A 23,564-nucleotide genomic window follows, 5' to 3' on the forward strand; every position below is an offset into this window, starting at 1 on the left:
AAACACACGAAGAAATAGACCCACAGAGGGATATAGGAGATGGTGGAACCGAGAATCTCACACTGTTTGATCAATGTGAAATGATCAATCCAGGGACAAGAGAACTCCAGGAACTTGAGGACCATTTTGTTACAGAGCAGGGATGGTTTATCAACATCACCATGGCCTAAAAGAAACATATCTCTGGATTCTGAACGGTCACACTCACCCAGAAACCTGTGACTGAGGATTGGTATGCAGAGTGCTCTTCCGGTTAGAAAGCAGGGCACTGGAAAGAGGTGGGAACATTTTGTCAATGAAAAGAAAGCACATCCTTTGTTAATCAATGAGATGGCATCCTGGTTTATATATACTAGCTGCCATCTGACTCTGGTTATTAGGAGTCAGTATCTCTCTCTAATCAATTCAATACTGACTTGATGGATCTGAGAAATTAAAAGCAAAACCCTCAACAACTGATGGCCCACCAATAAGACAAGAGTTTGGGGAGTCTTCCTGCTTTAGGAATGTTACCACTCCTCCTTAACATTTACTCCTCCAGCAAAATTCAATGATCAGCAACAAAAACGCGAAGAATACTAGAAATGTTTTTAAAAGATTTATTTATTGTCCGTTTTCCATAATAGTAACAAAAAAATCCAAAGACACCTTATTAAAAGCATTTATTCTTAGTATGGAGAACATAATTTCAAAATTCCATATTATTTTTCAAAGAATCTTTATATCCAAGACGTTGCAAGTGGAATCAGAAGGGGGAATAGAACAACAAAAAAGGTGCTGAAGAGAATTCAGAAACAAGTTGGTTCCATTATTCTATTTGAAGCACAATTTTAAATAAAATGGGGTAAGTCCATGAAAATTTTCTGAGAACAAAACTTCCATCTTCTTGGAAAGATTAAGGCAGTCAAAGAAATCTGAAAAACACCTGATGCAATTATGATCAGGTTTGCCTGCTTTCCTGGTTCCACACTGTATTTCAATGTAGAAACACCACAAATGCATGTGATAAAGTTACATTAGATACTCCATGATTAATTCTGGGAGAAGGGAAGTCTCTGTTTTGTAAAACACTGGTGAAGTCAAATGCCTTAGGAGAAGTTTTGGTCAAAAAATGGTCTACCTTCTTGAAGAAATCATTCAGCTCCTTCCACGGCTGTTGTGGAAATAGGTTTCACATAGTATGGACCTTCACTCAGGTAAGTTCTGAGCCTCAAATAATTTGGGTTCCCAAAGATTTCTGCAACTGTCTTGGAATTGGCAAGTGCTTTAACCAGTTCATATTTGGCATCCTTTGAAGCTTTGTCATGCTCCACAGACCGGTCCATCACATATTCCACAAACCCTGGACTATTAAACATAAGTTTCTGAGCCCAGGGTTGATTTGCGATGGCCTGAAATAGAAGGTAGAAAGAACACAACTCCTCTGAGCCTTAAGAAGTGAAATGTGTTACTTAGATAGCACAATCCTTACAAAAAATTTTGGCCACATGAACCTTAAAAATGTTACTTTTTGCCTAAGAAAATTCTCTCCTAGAAATCTTAAGAAAATAATCTAAATATTAAATATTAATCTAAATTTTAGTTAAATATTTAATTAAATAAAGAAATCTAAATATTAAATCTAAATCTACATATTAAAAAGCTTTGTACATAAAGATGGTTATCATAGTGTGAAAATTATAATATAAATGCTTAATAGTGGGGGATCGGTGAGTATATTTTAGTATATAGCAAGAGAAAATTAAATAAACATTAAGAATAATTTTTATAAAGAATAGGTAAATCTATGATATGAAAAAAGTAGATCCAAATTATACTCATGGCATAATCACAACAGTGGAAAAATAAAAACAAACACCAGAGAAGAAAAGACTATCCTGAAAAAACTCTCACGCTTGTGCACAGGATGACATTTTCAGAATGTTCATTATAGGACCATTTGTTACAGAGAATCTCTGAAATCTTCATTGACAGGAGAATGATTAACTGTGGCTATACAATGAAATAATGACTTTCTAATTGCCACTTTTAACACAGACAACCCCTACAAACAGAAATGTTGAAGAAAACAGCAAAGTGCAGAATGATATAAACAGCATGATACTGTTTACAAAATTTAATGTGCAAAATACTGTAATTTGTTTAAAGATACACACATATGTAGTAAAAGTATAAAATCATGTATAGGCTTGTAAACCCTGAATTCATGACAGTGATTACAGTCAGCGAGGAAGGAAGGGGGAATGACAGAGATAGGAAAGTATTACCGATGTCTGAAATATTTTACCAAAAAAAGGTAAATAAATAAAAACTGACACTAACACTAATATTAAAAGGAGATATATAAAATAGGTCTGATTTTAAGTGATTTTAAAAATTTCTACTTTGCAATCTTTTCCAAATTTTAAAATAATGAATAAGCAACTTTTACGAGAGCTGACACTGCTTAACTCAACCTTGTGGGTTTGGGCAAAGCTTGCTGAAGAGATACCTGAGCTAGTCCTTCAAGAATGAGTGAGAGGTTAACAAGCAAAGTTGGGAAACAGCGCTGAATGTAGAGGGCACGTAAAGGTCCAGAGAGATAAAGTAAGCAGTTTGGTATCACTAGAGCATTGGGTGCCAGAGGGGGAATGGCGGGAAATAAGGCTCAGGAAGAAGACTAGGGCTGGGTCAACAGAAGGCTTGTTTGATGGCAGATAAGGAATCTGGAATTGATTCTATGATCCTGTGGAATCCTGTTCAAACCTTTGCCACAACACCTAAGACCTTGAGCTGAAACAATCTGTTTACACGTCTCCCTCATTTGTCTACACTAATAGAGGGCAGAAACTACACATTTGTGTATCCCCAAGGTATGGCAGAGGCACTAGCTCATCATAAGTACTCATGTGTTGAACTAGCCTCTTCCCAGAAGGACTGGTGAAAAAGACAAGGATGCCTACCGTGAACACTTTTAAGGCAGCACAGTGCAGTTCAGGGAAGGGCTGATTACTGATGCCACGGAAGAGCTCCAGCGGGTCCCGAGATAAAGAAGAAAACCACGATTCTGTCATCCTCAGGAGGTCATCAGTCTGCTGCTCAGGCTACATGACAGAAATGAAAACTCTCAGGCCTCTGGAAGTCAGGAAACCTGGATTCTGATGGCACTTTGTCATTAGTTTGCTATGTGATCTCTGCTAAGTCCGGAGCACTCTTTCCCAAATCCAGCTCCAGACTTCCTCAGTTTTGTTTTGTTTTGTTTTTCTGATAGGGTTGATTAGGCAATCTCTAGGGTCCTCTCTCCAGTTCTTTAAAAAAAAAAATTTTTTTTTAACGTTTATTTAGTTTTGAGAGAGAGAAAGAGAGACAGACCATGAGCAGGGGAGGGGCAGAGAGAGAGAGAGAGAGGGAGACACAGAATCCGAAGCAGGCTCCAGGCTCTGAGCTGTCAGCACAGGGCCCAATGCGGGGCTCAAACCCATCAACCGTGAATCATGACCTGAACCAAAGTTGGACACTTAACTGACTGAGCCACCCAGGCGCCCCCTCTCTCCAGTTCTAATACTGGATGATTCCACTTTAACTAAAAACATGTCACTAGTAACATAGTGAGGATTATCTTCTTTTACTAAAAGTTGAATACCATCTATATTAAGTTAACCAGGATTATGTTGACTTATATAGATTTATTGTCCCAAACATATCCCACTATCCTTCATTAATTTCCCAATGTACTTACTGGTATATAAAAAATAGACGAAATTGCATCCAAACACCTAATTTTGAGCTCTGTTGAGGCATTCTTTGCTTGATATCCTATTTTCATGAGCAAGCGTTCAAAGCGAGTTCCTTTGAAAGATAATAAAACATTTTTTATGGTGGTAAAATACACATAATATAAAACTTATCATTTTAACCATTTTTAAGTATATAGCTCTGTGACATTAAGTATATTCATATTGTTGTGCAACCATCATCACTATCTGTCTCCAGAACGTTTTCTTCATCTCAAACGGAAACTCTGTACTCATTAAGCAGTAACTCTCCATGTCGTCTACGTCCATCCCCTGATAACCAGTATTTTACTTTGTCTCTGTATATGTTACTGCAAGAACCTCATATAAATAGAGTCATGTAATATTTGTCTTTTTGAGTCTGGCTTATTGCACTTGCCATAATGTCTTCAAGGTCTCTGCATGTTACAGCATGGATGAGAATTTCATTTCATTTTTTTTATATTATTTTTTTTCATGTTTATTTATTTGTGAGAGAGAGGGTGGGGGGGAAGGGCAGAGAGGGCGAGGGAGACACAGACTCTGAAGGAGGCTCCAGGCTCTGAGCTGTCAGCACAGAGCCTGATGCCAGGCTCGAACTCATGAACTGCAAGATCATGACCTGAGCTGAAGTCAGACGCTTAACCAAATGAGCCACCCAGGCACCCCAAGAATTTAACTTCCCTTTTAAGGCTGGATATTTCATTGTATGTATATATCACATTTTGTCTATCTATTCATCCATCAATGAACATTTGAATTGTTTCTACTTTTTTTGGCTATTGTAAATAAGTTATGAATACAGGTGCACAAATATCTTTTGCGTCCCTTCTTTCAATCCTTTTGCATGTATATCTAGAAGCATGTTTGCTGGGTCATATGGTAATTCTATGTATAATTTTTTGAGGAAACACCATAATGTTTTCCACAGCAGCTGTACCATTTTACATAGCCACCAAATACGGGAATTTCTCTACATCCTTGTCAACACTTTTTATTTATTTTTGTCCTTTTTCTGTCATTATAGCCACCCTAATGAGTGTGAAGTGAACAATGAGATTTTTTTAAAACTTTAAAAGAAATTTTTTTATTGTTTATCATTTTTGAGAGAGAGAGAGAGAGAGAGAGAAAGAGAGAGAGAGAGAGAGAGCAAGCAGGGAAGGGGCAGAGAGAGAGGGAGACACAGAATCTGAAGTAGGCTCCAGGCTCTGAGCACTCAGGACAAAGCCCGACGTGGGGCTCGAACCCACAGACCATGAGATCATGACCTGAGCTGTAGCCGGCTGCCCAACCGACTGAGCCACCCAGGCACCCCAACAATGAGATTTTTTTAAAGTATGCTTTCATATACTATGACCTCCACCAACCTAAACCAACACAAAATTAAACATGTAGTCAGATGGGATGCCTAGGTGGCTCAGTCAGGCAAGCATCTGACTTTGGCTCAGGTCATGATCTCACGGTTTGTGAGCTCAAGAACTGCATCAGGCTCTGTGCTGACAGTGTGGAGCCTGCTTGGGGTTCTCCCTCTGTGCCCCTCCCATGCTCTCTCTCAAAATAAATTAAAGAGAAAAAAAAAACAACAACAAAAAAAAACCCCACATAGTCAGAGACCAAGTAACAGGCCAAAAACATACATTCAGATGCAATGCAGTGTATACAAAAGACAAAGTGTAGAGAATTTGGAATTAAAGGACCTGGATTTGAGTAGCAAATCCACAGTCTATATCATCTAAAAAAATGTTAACTTCTCTGAGTTTCAGCTACCTTATCTGTAAAATGAGAATGCATAATATGTTCTTTGCAGGACTGTATAAGGATTACATATCATACACAAAAGCACTTAGAAAAGTATATTAGTAAGGATACCAATTGTGACAGACAGTAGCACATTAATTTTCAACATTTACTCTGTAAGGGTTTTAACTGTGCCCATATTAGTTTTCATATAGAATTCACAGTCCTTTAAATTACTCACAGATGTTTGTAAGCGATGAATGATGGGAATCTACTCCCAAAGCCAAGAGCACACTGTATACACTGTATGTTATCTAACTTGACAATAAATTATATGTAAAAAAATAAATAAATAAAAATAAAGATTCCATAAAGATTAAATAAATAAATAATTACAGATATGCCTTAAAAGTATCATTCTTAACATAAAATTGGTAACAAATTTTTGTTTCTTTTTCTTCCTGGACATTACAAATATAAAACAAATGTGTGTTTTCATTAAATATTCACAATCCCGAGATTGTTTATCCTTTTTATGAATGAGGAAAATAAGACCTGAAGTAATGAAGTGAGGGCATGAAGTTCAAGAAACCAATTTGTCAATAAATTATATTAAAAAAAAAAAAAAAGCTAAGTCAGTGTTGGAACTGGAACATGAATCCAGGTCTTTCGGAGTATAGCCCATGGTCTCTGGACCTTGAACACTATCAAAGAAGGTGTAGAAGGGACACAGTACTTGGTCTAGCCTGGTAAAAAATAAACAAATAAAAATTCAGTAATAATTGTAAGACTTTCTAGGGATGCGTTCAAGGTCACAATAAAAAGACTGCCATCTGTAAGAATAGTTTCTACAATGTAGTTATTGCACCAGAAAGTGAGCTTATATATTGAATTGTTGCCAAAAACGAAGATATCCCTAAAGAAAACCCAAATAAGTCATACCAACCTGTTTTTTGTAAAACTTGTTTTCCTTCAACATTGGATCCCAGGATTCCGATTGTGTCCACTGCTACGCCAATCATGGTGGGGTCCTGACTTTCTGTCATTTCAAAGACTTTTTCCACAAAGACAGGATAACGCTCACAGATCTGCTGAGGACTATCCATGATAGCCAGGTTTCCAAAAAACTTCACAAATCCTGAAGAAATGTCCAAAAATATACGTTTTTTAAAAAATGTTAATTATTTTTGAGAGAGTGCACGAGCACTGGAGTGGGGGAGGGAAGAGAACGAGGAAAGAGAGAATCCCAAACAGGCTCTGTGTTGTCTGCTCAGAGCCCAACACAGGGCTCAGTCTCACTAACCATGAGACCATGACCTAAGCCAAGATCAAGAGTAGGACATTTAGGGGCGCCTGGGTGGCGCAGTCGGTTAAGCGTCCGACTTCAGCCAGGTCACGATCTCGCGGTCCGTGAGTTCGAGCCCCGCGTCAGGCTCTGGGCTGATGGCTCAGAGCCTGGAGCCTGTTTCCGATTCTGTGTCTCCCTCTCTCTCTGCCCCTCCCCCGTTCATGCTCTGTCTCTCTCTGTCCCAAAAATAAATAAACGCTGAAAAAAAAAAAAAATTAAAAAAAAAAAAAAAAAAAAGAGTAGGACATTTAACCGACTGAGCCACCCATGTGCCCTACAAGAATATACATTAATAGAGAAGGAAGGCCACATAAAATGTGGGCCCTATGTTTTCATACGGACAGTAATAAACTACAGGCCAGGAAGGGGAGAATGGTTATGCACTGTACTCTATTACCTAGAAATCAGACCATTAGGAGATACTGAAGGACCTGTGATATGTGGTCCTGAGAACAGAAACCCCAGGGTGTCAATGGAGCTGGGTTCAAATACTGAAGCACTGCCATACACAAGAGGAAGAGCAAAGAACAAGGACCACTGGATATAAATTAGAGGAAGGCAAGTTCGGAGTATTAGGGACAAATTAAAAAAAAAAAAATTTTTTTTTAATGTTTATTTTTGAGAGAGAGAGGCAGAGCGTGAGCACAGGAGGGGCAGAGAGAGGGAGACACAGAATCTGAAGCAGGCTCCAGGCTCCATGCTGTCAGCACAGAGCCCGACACAGGGCTCGAACCCATGAATCATGAGATCATGACCTGAGCCAGTCAGACTACTGAGCCAACCATGTGTCCCACCCCAGGAAATTTTTAAACAGAGATGCTCATCAATGAAGTAAGCTAGGCTACTTAAGGAAGGAATAAGTTTCCAATTTCTGCAAGTGCTCAAGGAAAACTAATTAACCATGTCCTACAACAGAATGGCTGGAGTAGATCCTATATTAGATAAAGATTCCAACAGAGATTTGATGAATTTGTGAAATATACTGTGTCATTAGTAGTATTAAAAAAAATTTTTTTAAATGTTTATTTATTTTTGAGAGAGAAACAGAGTGCATGCAGGGGAGGGGCAGAGAGAGAGAGAGGGAGACACAGAATCTGAAGCAGGCTCCAGGCTCTGAGCCATCAGCACAGAGCATGATGTAGGGCTCTAACCCACGGACTGTGAGATCATGACCTGAGCGAAGTCAGCCACTTAACCAACTGAGCCACCCAGTCGTCCCATTAATAGCATTTTAATTTATGTTGCTTTTGACTGAGGTTCAAAGGAAACTATCCTAATACTCAAAACAGCAATGGTATTTCCAGAAAATCAGATTCAACAATACATGGCTCCCAGGGCAATATATTCCACCTCATCAAGGGGCTATGGGTATCATCTAAAAGGACCTACTCTAGGGGCGCCTGGGTCGCTCAGTCAGTTAGGCATCCAACTTCAGTTTCAAGTCATGATCTCACAGCTTGTGGGTTCAATCCCCGCACTATACTCTGTGCTGACAGCTCAGAGCCTGGAGCCTGCTTCGGATTCTGTGTCTCCTTCTCTCTCTGCCCCTCCCCTGCTCATGCGCGTGCATGTGCTCTCTCTCTCTCTCTCTGTCAAAAATAAATAAACATTAAAAAGAATTAAAAAAAAATATACAGGGATCTGCTCTACAGAAAATAACCTCTGGCTTCTCTTGTCAGAGATAACTCAGATACAAAACATGCACCATTATTTTCGCAGAAATCAGTATTTCTTACCTGGCAAATAGAAGCTAGAGAAAGGGTCTGAATCTGCCCCAACAATTATATTAGAAATCTGATCAATTACTCCTTCTTGAGAAAGGTACTGTCGTCCATGTTGAGTATACGCCAGTGATGTCACCATTTCTACACAGGTGGCTCTAAAATGCCAAAATTTTGCATACGATTAACGTAGTTTATAAATTGCTTTCCTAGGATGTATTACTTAATTCTTTTAATCTAAAAGTCAGTAATCCTGGCTACTTTTCAGATGGGGACACAAGAATTAGAAAGCTGCAGTGATTCGTCCAGAATCACATTGTCACTACAAGGCAGAGTTTAAATTTTGACTTTTGACTTGAGGCCCATTATTGTTTCCACTAAAATAGAGCAACTTCTTAAAAGATTTTTTTTTTAAATTTTTATTTTGCTGAATTACTTTAAATCAAATTCTAGTCAACTTGCCATTTATCCCTGCATACTTCAGTATGCACCTTTAAAAAATATGAACAGTTCCTTACACAATTATAATGCCATGTCCTCATATTTTAAAAATTGATAAAAATTCTTGGTATCATGTAATAGGTACCTGTGATCAAATTTCCACAAATAATTTTTAAAAGTATTTTTCGGGGCGCCTGGGTGGCGCAGTCGGTTAAGTGTCCGACTTCAGCCAGGTCACGATCTTGCGGTCCGTGAGTTCGAGCCCCGCGTCAGGCTCTGGGCTGATGGCTCGGAGCCTGGAGCTTGTTTCCGATTCTGTGTCTCCCTCTCTCTCTGCCCCTCCCCCGTTCATGCTCTGTCTCTCTCTGTCCCAAAAATAAATAAACGTTGAAAAAAAAAATTAAAAAAAAAAAAAAAGTATTTTTATAGTTGACCTTAAGGTATTTTAACAGATGATTTGCACGGTTTTTTTTCTACGTTACAAAATTTGATATAAGGCTAAAAAAATTCTTAAAAATTAATTTCCTTATTAGGAATGCTTTGAAACAATGTAACTCAAATGCTTTAAACAGTGTAACTCGTGACTGATTTACACATGAGTTGAACAAATTCAGTCACATTTAAAAAACATAACAATCAGAAAATCACATAAGGAGGGGCGCCTGGGTGGCTCAGTCAGTTTAGTGTATGACTTTGACTCTGGTCATGATCTCATGGCTCATGGGTTTGAGTCCTGTGTCACACTCTGTGCTGACAGCTCGGAGCCTGGAGACTGCTTTGGATTCTCTGTCTCCCTCTCTCTCTGCCCCTTCCCTGCTTGTGCTCTCTCTCAAAAATAAACATTAAAAAAAAATTCAGAAAATCACGTAAGGAAAACAAAAACCTGTGTGCACAAAAATAGCAAAATACCTGAAGCAAACCAAGTGTTCAACAGTGAGGATGTATTAGTAAACTGTGGAATATCAACAAGGTTAACATTGGCAGATATTAAATGGGACTTAGGGAGTAGAGGGCTGGGAGTGAAGAGTCTAGAATTAATATTTCTTTAAGGACCTATGTTACCCAATGTATTGGTCTCTTTGGCCAATTCATTTAATCCCCATTATCTTTTTTTTTTTTAATGTTTTTATTTATTCTTGAGAGAGAGACACACACACACAGAGTACGAGTGGGGGAGGAGCAGAGAGAGAGAGGGAGACACAGAACCCAAAGCAGGCTCCAGACTCTGAGCTGTCAGCACAGAGCCCGATGTGGGTCTCAAACTCGTCAACCGCGAGATCATGACCTGAGCTGAAGTCAGACGCTTAGTTGACTGAGTCACCCAGGTGCTCCAATCTTCGTATCTTCTTTAGAGCTGTTACTGTTCCATTTGAGAGAAGAGGAAATGGAGGTGTAGAAAGGTTACAATAATCTGTTCAAGGTCAAAAGCTAATAAGTAGCAGAAATGCATGCAAGCTTAAGTCTTGGTCATTTTCTTTTTTTTTTTAAAAAAAATTTTTTTTTTCAACGTTTATTTATTTTTGGGATAGAGAGAGACAGAGCATGAATGGGGGAGAGGCAGAGAGAGAGGGAGACACAGAATTGGAAACAGGCTCCAGGCTCTGAGCCATCAGCCCAGAGCCTGACGCGGGGCTCGAACTCACGGACCGCGAGATCGTGACCTGGCTGAAGTCGGACGCTTAACCGACTGCGCCACCCAGGCGCCCCAATTGGTCATTTTCAAAAGCCCATGTTTCTTCCATCATGCCATAGTGCTATTATTTAACAAAACCAAAAATGTGTAAGATAACATATTAAGTAATACAAAATGGCAGTTATCATGTGACTGCAAAAGTACACATGTCCAAGGACAGGGAACACAGTTAACCTAAAGTAGATTGTCATGGGCGGCTCTGCTAAGTTTTAGTATACTGTCACGAATAACCTGAGCTGTTTCTAAAGACCCCTTCTTTAGGACAGTGGTCAAGAGATTGTAACCCAGGTCCAGGTTCTAATAGGGAAGATTGCTCTAAGTCCCAAAGCTGCTCCCCGGACCTCTCAAAGAAGACATTTTGCTTTAAGAACTCTCTCAGTCAACACACCTGACCAGCACATCCTCCCCAGTCAGCTCTCTGAGAAGCTGGGTTACCAATCCACTGGTGGTACAGTAGTTTAAAGATTCTGGTGACACAGAAGAAATCTCCACAATTAACTGGAAGAAAAAAACAGAAAAAGCTGAAAGGTCAAAACAGCCCAAACCTGTTAGATCTCATTTTAAATTAAACACAGGACTAGGTACTTTATATAACTGAATTTTTTTAAAAAATCCATTATTTGTCTCCACAACTGGAAAAATCTCATTGAACCGGTGAGAAATTGTTTTGACACAGAAATACTCCATTATGTCTGGTTGTAGCTGTGCTTTTTTTTTTCTCTCCCTTAAATCATCAATCCATAAATCAGGATACGAAAGCCTGAATGAGCGATAAGACTGCTAAAAATCATTCCATTCATACATTCTATCAGTCAGTCATTTACTTACTCATTCCACAAGTATGTCCTAAGGGCTTACTGAGAGATATAGGGCACTGAAGGGTTTTCAGCAGAGGAATGATAGAACCAGATTTGAATTTTTATTTATTATTTACTTACTTTTAAAATATTTTAAAAATATTTATTTATTTTTGAGGGAGAGAGAGAGGGAGAGAGAGAGTGTGAGTGGGGGACGGGCAGAGAGAGAGGGAGACACAGAATCCGAAACAGGCCCCAGGCTCTGAGCTTTCAGCACAGAGCCCGACACAGGGCTTGAACTCACAAACTGTGAGATCATGATCTGAGCCGAAGTCAGTTGCTTAATCGACTGAGCCACCCAGGTGGCCCTAGATTTGAATTTTTAGAAGATCATCCTGACTGCGTCTGAAAATAGACCAGTGGTGTCAAAAATGGATGAGACCAGGTGAGACGCAAATACAACAGTAGTCCAGGTGTGAGATACTGGTAGCTTAGACTAGGGCGGTGGTGATTATACCAAGGAAGACAAGCACATGGATGTAAGTAAAACCGGCACAATACGATGACCTAATGGATATGTGGCAGGGAAAATAGGGTCTCACAGAGAATAAGCTCAAGTTCTAATACCCAACCATGCTGACTGTGACACAGGGCTAATTTGTTGCTGTTGTTTTTTTTATTGGAGAATGGGCTAGGTTAAGAAGCTTAGGAGTTTGGTTGGAGCATGAGTGTGAGGGGCCTAGAATACCTAGGTCCAAAGGGGGAACACTGAGTAAGCAGCTGAACATGAGGGTCTGAGTTAAGAAGAGAGGTCTGGGGGTGGGCACCTGGGTGGCTTAGTCAGTTGAGCATCTGACTTTTGGCTTTGGCTCAAGTCATGATCTCGTGGTTCGTGGGTTCGAACCCTGTGTTGGGCTCTGTGCTGAATGGGGAACCTGCTTCGGATTCTCCCTCTCCCTCTCCCCCTCCCCAGTTTTGCTCGCTCACTCTTGCGCTATCTCTCTCAAAATAAATAAATAAACTTAAAAAAAAAAAGGAAGAGAGATCTGGGTTGGTTTATGGAGTCATCTCATTCAGATAGGAACTGAAATCATAAGATGAACAAAATCGCCTGGACATGAATATACAGTGAGAACAGGATTTGGGAATTTACTTCTATGAACTTCAACAATTAAAAGTTCAATTGAGGATAATGAGCCAGGAGACTAAGATGAAACAGCTAGAGAGGCAGAAGGGAAACCAGCTTAGGATGGTGTTAAGACATGCAAAGTAAGAAAGTGTTTTGAACAGGGAATTAGACAGTCAAGGGTTCATTTTGAATATGCAGCCTATTAACTGTGTGGTCTGTCAGCTATTCCATCAGCAGGAGGTTAACAGTAATAACGTATATGGTTTACTGTAAAAGTCGAAGACAATATATGTGGAGATTTAGCACCATACTAAGCACAAAGTGGGTGCAAATAAGAGCCATTTCTTCATCTACCTACTGTAACGATTTCAAAGTCTAGTTTTAATGTTATCTACTCTATTATGGTAGTTAATATAGTGTACTGTAAATATTTTTCACATGACTGTTTCACACACTAGGCTGGGAGCTCACCCCCACATCTCCAGTGTCAAATACAGAGCCTAACACAGACTACATACTCAGTAAATGCATGGTAAACAAGCCATCTTGCCTTCCAGTGGAAGCTCTACTGCATTCTGAATTGTAGGCATCAGGAAGTATGCTTTTAGTCTTACCTCATACACTCTGTACCGAACAACATCATTTGTTTTCATTACACTTTTCAAATCATCCAGCAGATTGCTTTCAAACAATGCCTCCAGTCCAGCCTGGGTTAATGATATTCTTGACAGGGATTTAATGGCCTTATAAGGAAAGAAAACATCTCTTAGGTCATAAACATGCAGAATATTAGTATCTACTTCATGATATCGATGTGAAATCGGTGTATGGAATGCATCTTCCCCAATGACCATTCGCTATGTTTTAGCTATCGTTATTTAAAACTGAAAAAGACACATAGTATTGCCTATAGAAAACAGATTATGTACCTTTTTTTTTTCCTTATCAAGCAACCTAATACAAGCTCTATGACGGATAATTTAGATATGCTTTGTCTAGAAAAAAGGAAAGGGTTTACTGGTATTTGTTCAACATTTTTTATGTATCTGATACCATCTACATGAGGTTGTGAAAACAACTATACAAATCATCCGTACTCAACTTTCACCTCTCAGTCCAGAAGGTCTTTCTTTGTTTTTCAGGATACTGTGCATGTTTAAGCTGATGGTTCTAGGTGACTCACCGCTTTAGCTACAGACAGATTGTCTCCACCAATACAATAAACAATTTGTTTTAGTAATTCAGCATTATTTAGAATCTCAGTAACAGCCTCAGAATTTTCAACAATTCTTCCGACCTGAAATAAAAAAGTAATCAGAAATTCCCTTAGTGTGCTGTTATTTTAGGGGTTACAGATTACAGCTATAAGACAAGCCATTAAAAATTCCAAATGACCCAAATTCATTAAAGCTGAACACACTTATGGGTATAGTCACATTATTGAAAAGAAAGAAAAAAAATAAATGGTAGATAAGGAGTTGAGACATTTCAGTGAGAGAAAACAATACAAATGCTAGTTCCATCAACTAGCAAATTAACTTCTTTGAACCTAATTTCTTATCTATAAAATGAGAATACTTCATTGCAGGATTGTTATGAAGATTAAATGAGACTAAATAGGAAAAGCATGTACTACAGTGTCTGGCACATAAGTGGTCAAAGAAAAATCAATTACTTTCTGCCTTTCTGTTGAATTAACACTTCTAGAGGAGAAAAGAAAAAACAGTACTTGAAAACCTACTGGGTAAGTAACTGCTCGGTTCCTAACATCTCAACAAGATAATCCTCAGCAGCAGCTCTTTTCCCAAATAGTAGGGTATTTTGGTTATCTGGGTGACAGGAGTTACTGTCTCAATTTCTTGGTTTAGTGACCTTCACAACAGTACTTTTTCATGCCACTATAGTAAGACCTAACATGGCAATACCTTCTCTAGACTAGGAGCTCTTTGAAGGAAAGAAATAGGCTTTATTTATCCTTGTACCTTTAAGAGTATACGGTACAATGCCTGGCATTAAAAGGATCAGTCAGTATTTGATGAATGACTATTTCAGATAATACTTGGTAGAACTTCTTACTTTAGCTTATTCCTCCTGGTTAGTTAGCCATGCACACTAGAATAGACGCTTCTTAGGGACAGAGAGAGATCATATTTTCTTCATCCTTCTGTTTCTGGCACCCAGCGTAGAGCCTGGTCCAGAGCAGGTGGTCAGTAAATGTCAGCTCCTTTATTATGTGCTAGTAAAATTTCATACCTGGGACAGAGTGAGAATTTTTACGGAATCATTGGAGTGAGTCAGTCCCCTCTGAAGGTCAACCCTGAGGTTCCGGGCCACGTGAACTGGCTCCACAGCTTGGAGCAATCTCTCCAGAATGGATACACACAAAGTGGTCTGTTCCCTAAAGGAGACATCACAGATCTCATTAGTTTGTGTCCTGCAAGGTAGGAAGTAACAACCTATTAATATCTGAAGACTGGCTCAATGAGGATCACTTACACACAGACTTCCCTTGAAAACACTAGCTTCTACTAATTTATTAAAGATTTACTAAGTATCTATTATGTGCCATGCTTGCAATGGGGCTACAAAGAAGGATTATATTCTCTAGACTCAATGAGCATAGTCTAACGGAAAATACAGAAAAACAGAAAAGCAACTATAATCCAGGTGGACAAATGCTATAGGTTAGGGTAGGAAGCCGTGGGAGCTCAAAAAAGAACACAGCGTTCAGGGAGGCCTCCCCAAGGGGTAATACGTGAGCTTAATTAAAAAAAAAAGTGGGAATTATCTAGGAGGACAAAGGTGTTCTAGGCAGAGGGACAACATAAAAGGCACAGAGGACAGTTAGGGTTATACATTCAAGGAAGTATAAAAAGCTCCATATGACTGGGATAAGAATGGGAGAGGAGTGGGAAGAAGGTAAAAGGGGAAGGATGAATGCAAGAACTGAAATAAGAAAGATGCACAGAAGCCAGATTCTGATAGGCCATTTTTTGTCACGCTACAGAATTCAGACTTTTTGCACAAGGCAATGGCAAGCCATCAAGTGGTTTTAAGCCAAGAAGTAACATGATGAGATCTGACTTGAGGAAATCACTCTGTATAAGTTAGAGAAAGAATTTTTCAGTCAGAAGGCAGGTGATGAAGAAGTGAAACAGGGGAGTAGCAGGGGGGATGGAGAAGAGGGAAGAGATTCAGGAGCAATTAAAGAGGTAAATTAATCACAACTTGATGACTACTAGTTGTAGATATAAAAGGTGTTTTAAGAATAACTTCCTTTTCTCTTAATGGGCAGTACCATAGGCACTCATGTACTGCTAATAGGAGTATACAATTAAACCAATACAACCTTTCTAGAAGTCGATTAAGCAATACATAACAAAAGCCTTAAAAATGAACAAATTTCTCATAACCTAGGGGTTGCATTTTGTATAACTGCACCTAAGGAAATAATTAAGAATGTTTATACCCAAGATAATTGAGACCATATGTCCATACAAAAATTTGTACGTGAATGTTCACAGCAATAGAAACACCCCAAATGTCCATAAATTAATAAGTGGATAAATAGTTTTATCCATACAGTGGAATATTATACAACATGGATAAAGTTTGGAAATACTATGCTAAGTGAAAGAAGCCAGAACAGAAAAGGCTTCCTTTTGATGATGATTCCATTTATATCATTGTCCAGAACAGACAAATCCATAAAAACAGAAAGCAGATTCCCGGTGCCCAGGGGCTGGGGCAGGGGCAGAGAAGAGGAATGGGGAGTGACTGTTAATGGTTACGGGTTTCTTTTCCTTATTTTTTTTAATGTTTTTTTTTCTTTTAATTTATTTTTGAGAGAGACAGAGTATGAGAGGGGGAGGGGCATAGGGAGAGGGAGACAGAATCCATGAAGCAGGCTTCAGGCTCTGAGCTGTCAGCACAGAGCCTGACGCAGCACTGGAACCTGTGAACCATGAGATCATGACCTGAGCTGAAGTCTGACGCTTAACTGACTGAGCCACTCAAGCACCCCACTTTTCCTTTTTTAAAAATCGTGACTATATATACCATGAAATTTACCATTTTAACCATTTAAAAAAATGTTTATGTATTTATTTTTGGGGGAGAGAGAGAGAGAGAGCACAAGGGGGGAGGGGCAGAGAGAGAGGGAGATGCAGAATCCAAAGCAGGCTCCGAGCTGCCAGTGCAGAGCCTTACACGGGGCTCAAACCCACGAGCCGTGAGATCATGACCTGAGCCAAAGTTGGACGCTGAACTGAGCCACCCAGGCACTCCTATCCATTTCTTTTTTTTTTTTTTTTCCAACGTTTATTTATTTTGGGACAGAGAGAGACAGAGCATGAACGGGGGAGGGGCAAAGAGAGAGGGAGACACAGAATCGGAAACAGGCTCCAGGCTCTGAGCCATCAGCCCAGAGCCTGACGCGGGGCTTGAACTCACGGACCGCGAGATCGTGACCTGGCTGAAGTTGGACGCTTAACCGACTGCGCCACCCAGGCGCCCCTGTCCATTTCTTAATGTATAGTTCTGTGCACTAAGGTTCATTCACGTTGTGCAACCATCACATCTCCATCTATCTCCACAACTTTTTCATCTTCCCAATGGGAACTCTGTATCTATTAAACACAAACTTCCCGGGGGCGCCAGGGTGGCTCAGTCGGTTGAGCGTCCGACTTCGGCTCAGGTCATGATCTCACAGTTTGTGGGTTCGAGGCCCGCATCGGCTCTGTGCTGACTGCTTGCTCAGAGCCTGGAGCCTGCTTCAGATTCTGTGTCTCCTTCTCTCTCTGCCCCTCCCCCGCTCACGCTTTGTCTCACTCTGTTTCTCAAAAATAAATAAATGAAAAAAAATTAAAAAAAAAAAACCCACAAACTTCCCTTTCTCCTCTTCCCTGAGCCCCTAGCAACCACCATTCTACTCTCCATCTCAGTGAGTGTGACTACCCTAGGTGCCTCATCTAAGTGGAATCCTAGCATTTGTCCTTTTGTGACTGGCTTATTTCACCTAGCGTGATGCCTTCAAGTTTCCTCCAAGTGGTAGTCTGTGTCAGGAGTTCCTTCCTTTTTAAGGCCAAATAATACTCCATTGTATGTATATACCACACTTTGTCTATCCATTTATCTGCTGATAGATATGTGAACTGCCTCTGTTATTGTAATTTTATTTTATGTATTATTTTTTTTAAATGTTTATTTATTTTTGAGAGAGACAGAGACAGAATGAGAGTGGGTTAGGGGCAGAGAGACAGGGAGACACAGAATCCGAAGCAGGCTCTAGGCTCCGAGCCGTCAGCACACAGCCGGATGCGGGGCTCGAACTCACGAGCTGTCAGATGATGACCTGAGCCGAAGTCAGATGCTCAACCGACTGAGCCACCCAGGCACCCCTGTTATTGTAATTTTAATTTGCATTTCCCTAGTGACTAATGACGTTGGGTATCTTTTCATGTGCTTATTTGCCATCCATATATCTTCTTGTTCAAATACTTTGCCCATTTTTTAAGATGGATTCTTTCCTTGTTATATATTCTTCACTAAGATTCTTCTCCATTTGTAATTTGCCTTTTCACTCTTAACTTTGACCTTTAAAGAGTAGAGTATTTAATTTTGATTAAGTCCAATTTATCAATTTTTCCTTCTATGGATCATGCTTTTGGTGTCACATCAAAGAAATCTTTCATCAACCCAAGGTCACGGAAATTCTTTCCTAGGTCTTCTTCTAGAAGTTTTATAGTTTTGGGGCGCCTGGGTGGCGCCGTCGGTTAAGCGTCCGACTTCAGCCAGGTCACGATCTCGCGGTCCGTGAGTTCGAGCCCCGCGTCAGGCTCTGGGCTGATGGCTCAGAGCCTGGAGCCTGTTTCCGATTCTGTGTCTCCCTCTCTCTCTGCCCCTCCCCCGTTCATGCTCTGTCTCTCTCTGTCCCAAAAATAAATAAACGTTGAAAAAAAAAAAATTAAAAAAAAAAAAAAAAAAGAAGTTTTATAGTTTTTTAGGTTTTATATTTAGGTCTATAATCCACTCTCATACGGTGCTAATGGGAATGTAAAATGGTACAATCATTTGGGAAAACAGGCAGCTTCTTCAAAAGTTAAACATACACCTATCATATGAGCCACCCATTTCACTCCTAGGTATTAACTCAAAGAGAAAAGAAAGAATTTGTCTACGTAAAGACTTGTCACAAATGTTCACAGTAGTGTAATTTGTAATATAATCAAACTGAGGACAACTCAAATGTTCACCAGCAGGTAAGCTGATAAACAAACTGTGGTACGTTCATACAAGGGACTACTACTCAGCAATAAAAAGGAATGAAGTATTCACCCACACCACATAAAGTTTAAAACGATGAGTGAATTTTTTTCATGTGTTTTTTTTTTTAAACTTTTTTTTTTTTTAACGTTTATTTATTTTTGAGACAGAGAGAGACAGAGCATGAACGGGGGAGGGTCAGAGAGAGGGAGACACAGAATCTGAAACAGGCTCCAGGCTCTGAGCTGTCAGCACAGAGCCTGATGCGGGGCTTGAACTCACGGACCCCGAGATCATGACCTGAGCCGAAGTTGGCCGCTTAACCGACTGAGCCACCCAGGCGCCCCTTTCATGTGTGTTTTTGAGAGAGAGAGTGTGCACATGAGCGGGGGAGGGACACAGAGAGAAGGAGACAGAGGATCCGAAGCGGGCTCCGCAATGACAGCAGAGAGCCCGACGCAGGGCTTGAACTCACGAACCATGAGATCATGACCTGAGCCGAAGCTGAATGCTTAACTGACTAAGCCACCCAGGCTCCCCACAAAGATAATTTTCTCAGAAGAAATAACAAATCAAATAATTCTGTTTATGAAATAATTCTAAATACTTATTTTACATTTTATTTTGTATTCTTTTCAGACAGTATGCTTTCCTCATATGGGTCTGTTAAGACCATGGTTTTTTTTTTTTAATTTTTTTTTTTTAACGTTTATTTATTTTGAGACAGAGAGAGACAGAGCATGAATGGGGGAGGGGCAGAGAGAAAGGGAGGCACAGAACCGGAAGCAGGCTCCAGGCTCTGAGCCATCAGCCCAGAGCCCGACGCGGGGCTCGAACTCATGGAACGTGAGATCGTGACCTGAGCCGAAGTCAGACGCTCAACTGACTGAGCCACCCAGGCACCCCAAGACCATGGTTTTAAACAATCACAATTACTTTGTTTAAGAAAAATTAGTAAACTCAAAAAACAGGACACTAATTTAGAAGCTTCTGCTGTCACTAACAGCATCTGTCACCAGATGCTTATAATTGTAAAATATCCCCTTTATGTTAAAACATAGTACACAAGAAACTGCACAGAAGCAATTTTCTGTTACTGAATACATTTTGTTTATATTGAAAAAAATAAAATAAAATGATGAGTGAAAGAAGCCCAAGTACATACTGTAGGATTCCATTTGTATAGAACTCTTAAAAAAAAGGCAAACTCATCTATAGAGATCGGTGGTTGCCTGGCTGAGGTGAAAAGGGATTCAACAAAGAGGCACAAGGAAACTTCTGGGGCTCAGAGACAGCTTTGCTATCTTGATTGTGGTGATGGTTTCATGGGTATATACATATGTTGATACCTGTCAAATTGTATATTTCATTATGTGCAGTTTATTTTACGTAAATTATATCTCAATAAAGCTTTAAAAAAATTTTTTTTAATATTTGAGAGAGAGAGAGAGAGACAGAGAGAGAGAGCAGGGGCAGAGAGATGGAGACAGAATCTGAAGCAGGCTCCAGGCTCCGAGCTGTCAGCACAGAGCCCAATGCGGGGCTAGAACTCACGGACCGCGAGATCGTGACCTGAGCCGAAGTTGGACACCCAACCGACTGAGCCACCCAGGCGCCCCCCACCCCCGCTTTTTAAAGCAGCCATAGGTTAAACTGTATAGTGCACAAATTTCAGGTCACCTGTGGTCCTTTATACCAAAAAGCCAAAGAGTTAATAATTTACAGTCTCCACGTTGTAAAAGCAGTAGTCTTAGAACTTACTTTCTCTCATAAAAACTCTCGTCAAGATTCTAGATTTATATCTATTAGATCAGATTCTAAACCAATATATAGGAACCTGGTAGTTTAGGCAGGATAATAGAAATAGATCTCAAGACTGCCCATCTACTATCTGCAGAAGAATTATTCCCACAAATTGCAATTGGTATCTACTATGTACCCCATTCTGAATTACCCTGTCAATTTCCATTCAAATTGTCTCCTACGGCACGGCTCCTTCATTTGGTAAAATACGTCCTCCATGGACCTCATTCTACAACCTCCCATTCATTTCAGCTCCTACTGTATCTCTGGCGTTAACTTATGGTAGGACTTTTGAAATTTTCCTGATCCATGATATAAAGTGGCCTCTTGAAAATTTATGAATCCTAGGGCGCCTGGGTGGCTCAGTCGGTTAAGCGTCCGACTTCGGCTCGGGTCACGATCTCGCCGTCCGTGGGTTCGAGCCCCGCGTCGGGCTCTGGGCTGATGGCTCGGAGCCTGGAGCCTGCTTCCGATTCTGTGTCTCCCTCTCTCTCTGCCCCTCCCCCGTTCATGCTCTGTCTCTCTCTGTCTCAAAAATAAATAAACGTTAAAAAAAAAATTTAAAAAAAAAAGAAAATTTATGAATCTAATCTTTTATGTAGCCCATATTACACTATGTGCTGCATCCTAAGAGGGATGTAGAGATGAACAAAGTATGGCCCCTGCCTTTAAAGACTTTTCAAACTAGAAATAACCACATAAAGAACTATAATATAACACAACAGTGGCAAGTATCATTAACAGAAATAATGATAACATCTCTCAGGAGATCTGAGGACCAGTCACTTGAAACTGGAGTGGCCGAGTAAAACATTTTGGAGGAGATGGCACTTGACCTGGGCTTTAAAGAATGGACAGAATTTGGACAGAGGGAGGGCATTTCATTAGAAGGACTGGCATCTACACAGGAAAGTGCCAAGTCATGCTCAAGGGAAAGTAAATGGTGCCACACGGTAGCTGAAGCAGATGAAGTACCTGTAGAGGAACAGAGGGAAAAGATGAGGCTGGAAAAAGGAGGATGGAAATACAAGGTAAGGGCCCAAATGCCAGAAAAAGAAGCCATGATTCTATACTGTAGACAATGGGAGACCATGGAAAAAATATGAGTCAAATGATCCAAGAAGTTCACTGTGGTTGCAGTATGGGAAGGGCACGCTGGCAAAGGAAGCTTAAACGTAATGAGAAGTCAGACTAATGCAACAGACCTAGCAAGAGGGAGAAAACGAGGGCCTAAATTAAACAGGACAGAAAAGAAGAGATTTCCTAGGCAGAACTGAACAATGTTAACTAATGGACTGCATGAAGGGGAACATGTATTTAAAAAAGGGAGGAATCTCAGAAAGTTATAGCCAAGAAGGCCCCCTGGAATCATCCAGTGTTGATCCAGCGACTTTATTACCTTGTCACTTTTACATTTCTGGATCACAAACATTGTTCAACTGTTTTTAAATTATCAAACGATCAACTGCAAAGTGCTTTTTAATCAAACACTACAGATGGGCCTAAAATGAAAAAAGCTGCCATCCGAAATCCCACTTTTATATTAATAGTTTCTGCTGTACCTTTCAGATATTCTCAATGCCATACTAGCCTGGGGGGGGGGGGGGGGACTTAAAAACATTACATATAATGGGATCATAAATTCTACAATTTTCTTTTTCCGTTCAACAACATATATTAGAGATTTTCCCACATCCCCATATATAGATCTACCTTAGTTTTTCTAATGACGGCACAGGGTGATATAGCAATGTAGCACAATTTATTTACGATTCCCTTTTAATGGGCATTCAGGTTGTTTCTAGTTTTTTTGCTGTCACTTCTGTTACGACTATCCTTATACATACAGTACATTTTGAGTGCGAGCATACCTGCGTGTTCACTGCCTATGGATCAAAAGATAACGCAAATTTAAAATGTTGATGGATCTTGCCAAAGTGCCAGGACAGGCCCTCTTAAGACGACAAACGTCGCCAACCTGTACGCGAATATTGCGGCGCCTCTTTCTCGGTGAGCAACCGCGCTTTCCCTCTCCAATTCCTATTTCAAGGATGAGGCAGTGAAGCGGGCACACCTCACAGGCTGGCCTTGAGCCCTGTGTCTGGCCTCCCGGCCCAGGGTCCTTTCCGCTAAAGTGTCAGCGAGTTTTAAGCCTCACCGCGACTGGGGAAAGCCGTCCCCTCCTCCCAGCCACCCTCGTCTCCTCGACCTCCATTGGGGTCGTCTCACCGATGGTTCTCGTTGAGCAGGGAGAAAAGCGGGCCGAGGCGCAGCTCCGCCGCTTGCTCGCGGAGCTCGCTGAGCGGCACGGTCTGCAGCACCGACTGAAGCGCGCGCAGCTCCTCCAGGGGCGCTTCCAGCCGCGACACCTCCCTCAGCAGCGCCAGCGCCTGGGCCTCCATCGTGCACCTCCAGCGGGGGCTCCCGCGGCGGCACACTCCAGGCTCGCGGCGCGCCTCTCCGAGCCTCGCGAGATCTGCGGGGCGCAGCCTCCCTTCCCGGGCTTTCGGCCGCCGCCGCCGCCGCAGGCTGCCCCGGCCGCGCCAATAGCGAAGTGGGGCCGGCGGGCAGCGCGAGCGCCTGGGGGGCCGCCAAGCCTCGCGAGACAGGGGCCGTCAAGGGCCGAGCCAACTGTTGCCGGTGGTTGCGGGGTCGCGGCGGGGCGTCATCGTGGGCGCCGCTCGGTGGGTCCCGCAGGCTGACTTTCCGGTCGCCTTGCGTATTTCCCTTCCAGAGCGAAGGCGCGTCAAATGCCCGGCAAGCGGAGTGGTGACGATAAGGACCCACAGAAGCTTAAATGGCCTCGCGGGCGGCCTCTGGGCCCCAAAGCCACAGGCTGTCGGCTGCGGTGGGGGCGGCGGCCGAGGCCACCCCAGGCG

The 23,564-nt window shown here is 41.2% G+C and overlaps 1 protein-coding gene across 1 annotated transcript; it reads right to left on the reverse strand.

Moving 5' to 3' along the window:
- Positions 1-585: 585 nt before the first annotated feature.
- Positions 586-23,340, reverse strand: PSMD5 (proteasome 26S subunit, non-ATPase 5). Its single transcript, XM_025912516.2, has 10 exons — positions 22,915-23,340; positions 14,872-15,016; positions 13,802-13,915; positions 13,233-13,361; positions 11,081-11,190; positions 8,574-8,716; positions 6,436-6,627; positions 3,719-3,828; positions 2,943-3,083; positions 586-1,391 (listed from the first exon to the last, which is right to left on the reverse strand). The coding sequence occupies exons 1-10, from the start codon at positions 23,085-23,087 to the stop codon at positions 1,134-1,136; spliced, it is 1,515 nt and encodes a 504-aa protein (XP_025768301.1). The 5' UTR covers positions 23,088-23,340; the 3' UTR covers positions 586-1,133.
- Positions 23,341-23,564: the final 224 nt, after the last annotated feature.

Source organism: Puma concolor, chromosome D4, assembly GCF_028749965.1.
Source record: "Puma concolor isolate L17-30 chromosome D4, mPumCon1.1.hap2, whole genome shotgun sequence".
Classification (NCBI taxonomy): Eukaryota; Metazoa; Chordata; class Mammalia; order Carnivora; family Felidae; genus Puma; species Puma concolor.

Excerpts from the sequence above, each read along its gene's own strand:
- PSMD5 (XM_025912516.2), bottom strand. The coding sequence starts at position 23,087 with ATGGAGGCCCAGGCGCTGGCGCTGCTGAGGGAGGTGTCGCGGCTGGAA. Across the intron at positions 3,829-6,435 it reads ACAAGTTTTACAAAAAACAG|GAACTCGCTTTGAACGCTTG; the intron begins GTTGGTATGACT and ends TATCTTTCAAAG. Across the intron at positions 3,084-3,718 it reads CGTCTATTTTTTATATACCA|CCTGAGCAGCAGACTGATGA; the intron begins GTAAGTACATTG and ends TCTGTCATGTAG.